This window comes from Buceros rhinoceros, unplaced genomic scaffold (assembly GCF_000710305.1).
Source record: "Buceros rhinoceros silvestris isolate BGI_N320 unplaced genomic scaffold, ASM71030v1 scaffold36860, whole genome shotgun sequence".
Taxonomy (NCBI): domain Eukaryota; kingdom Metazoa; phylum Chordata; class Aves; order Bucerotiformes; family Bucerotidae; genus Buceros; species Buceros rhinoceros.
In genome coordinates, this window is record NW_010391967.1 from 1 (window position 1) to 348 (window position 348).

The 348-nt window shown below is 63.5% G+C and overlaps 1 protein-coding gene across 1 annotated transcript in view; it reads right to left on the minus strand.

Moving 5' to 3' along the window:
- Window positions 1-5: 5 nt before the first annotated feature.
- LOC104499980 (SH2B adapter protein 2-like) overlaps window positions 6-348 on the minus strand; it is a gene marked incomplete at its 3' end in the record, with an annotated part of 13974 nt that continues 13631 nt past the window's right edge. Inside the window, exon 11 of the mRNA XM_010143565.1 lies at window positions 6-44. Coding sequence (XP_010141867.1) covers window positions 6-44 — 39 coding nt within the window. The remainder of the gene's footprint in view (window positions 45-348) is intronic.

Here is a 348-nt window from a genome sequence, read left to right on the forward strand (position 1 = left end):
GCAGCCTGGCGGCTGCGACACAAGGGCTGGTGGGGGGCCGGTGTCTGCAAGGGAGACAGGAGCTTGACCCCTGCAGTGCTGCCTGGGGGCTTGTCCCCCACTTCTTGCTTGCTGGCACCTTCCCACACCCACCCTCTCCATCCTTGACCCCATCCTTCCCCACCCATCCTCTCCCCACAGAGCAGGATGCTCCGAGCCCCACAGACCCCTCTACTCCTCTCTTGCCCAGACTGGCGAATGACACCCACAGCCAGGAACACACAGGTCACCCTGGCACAGCCCTGAGTGGTCCTCCCTGCCCACCCTCAATGGGGTAATGCCCACCTTGGAGCATCTCCAGAACCACAA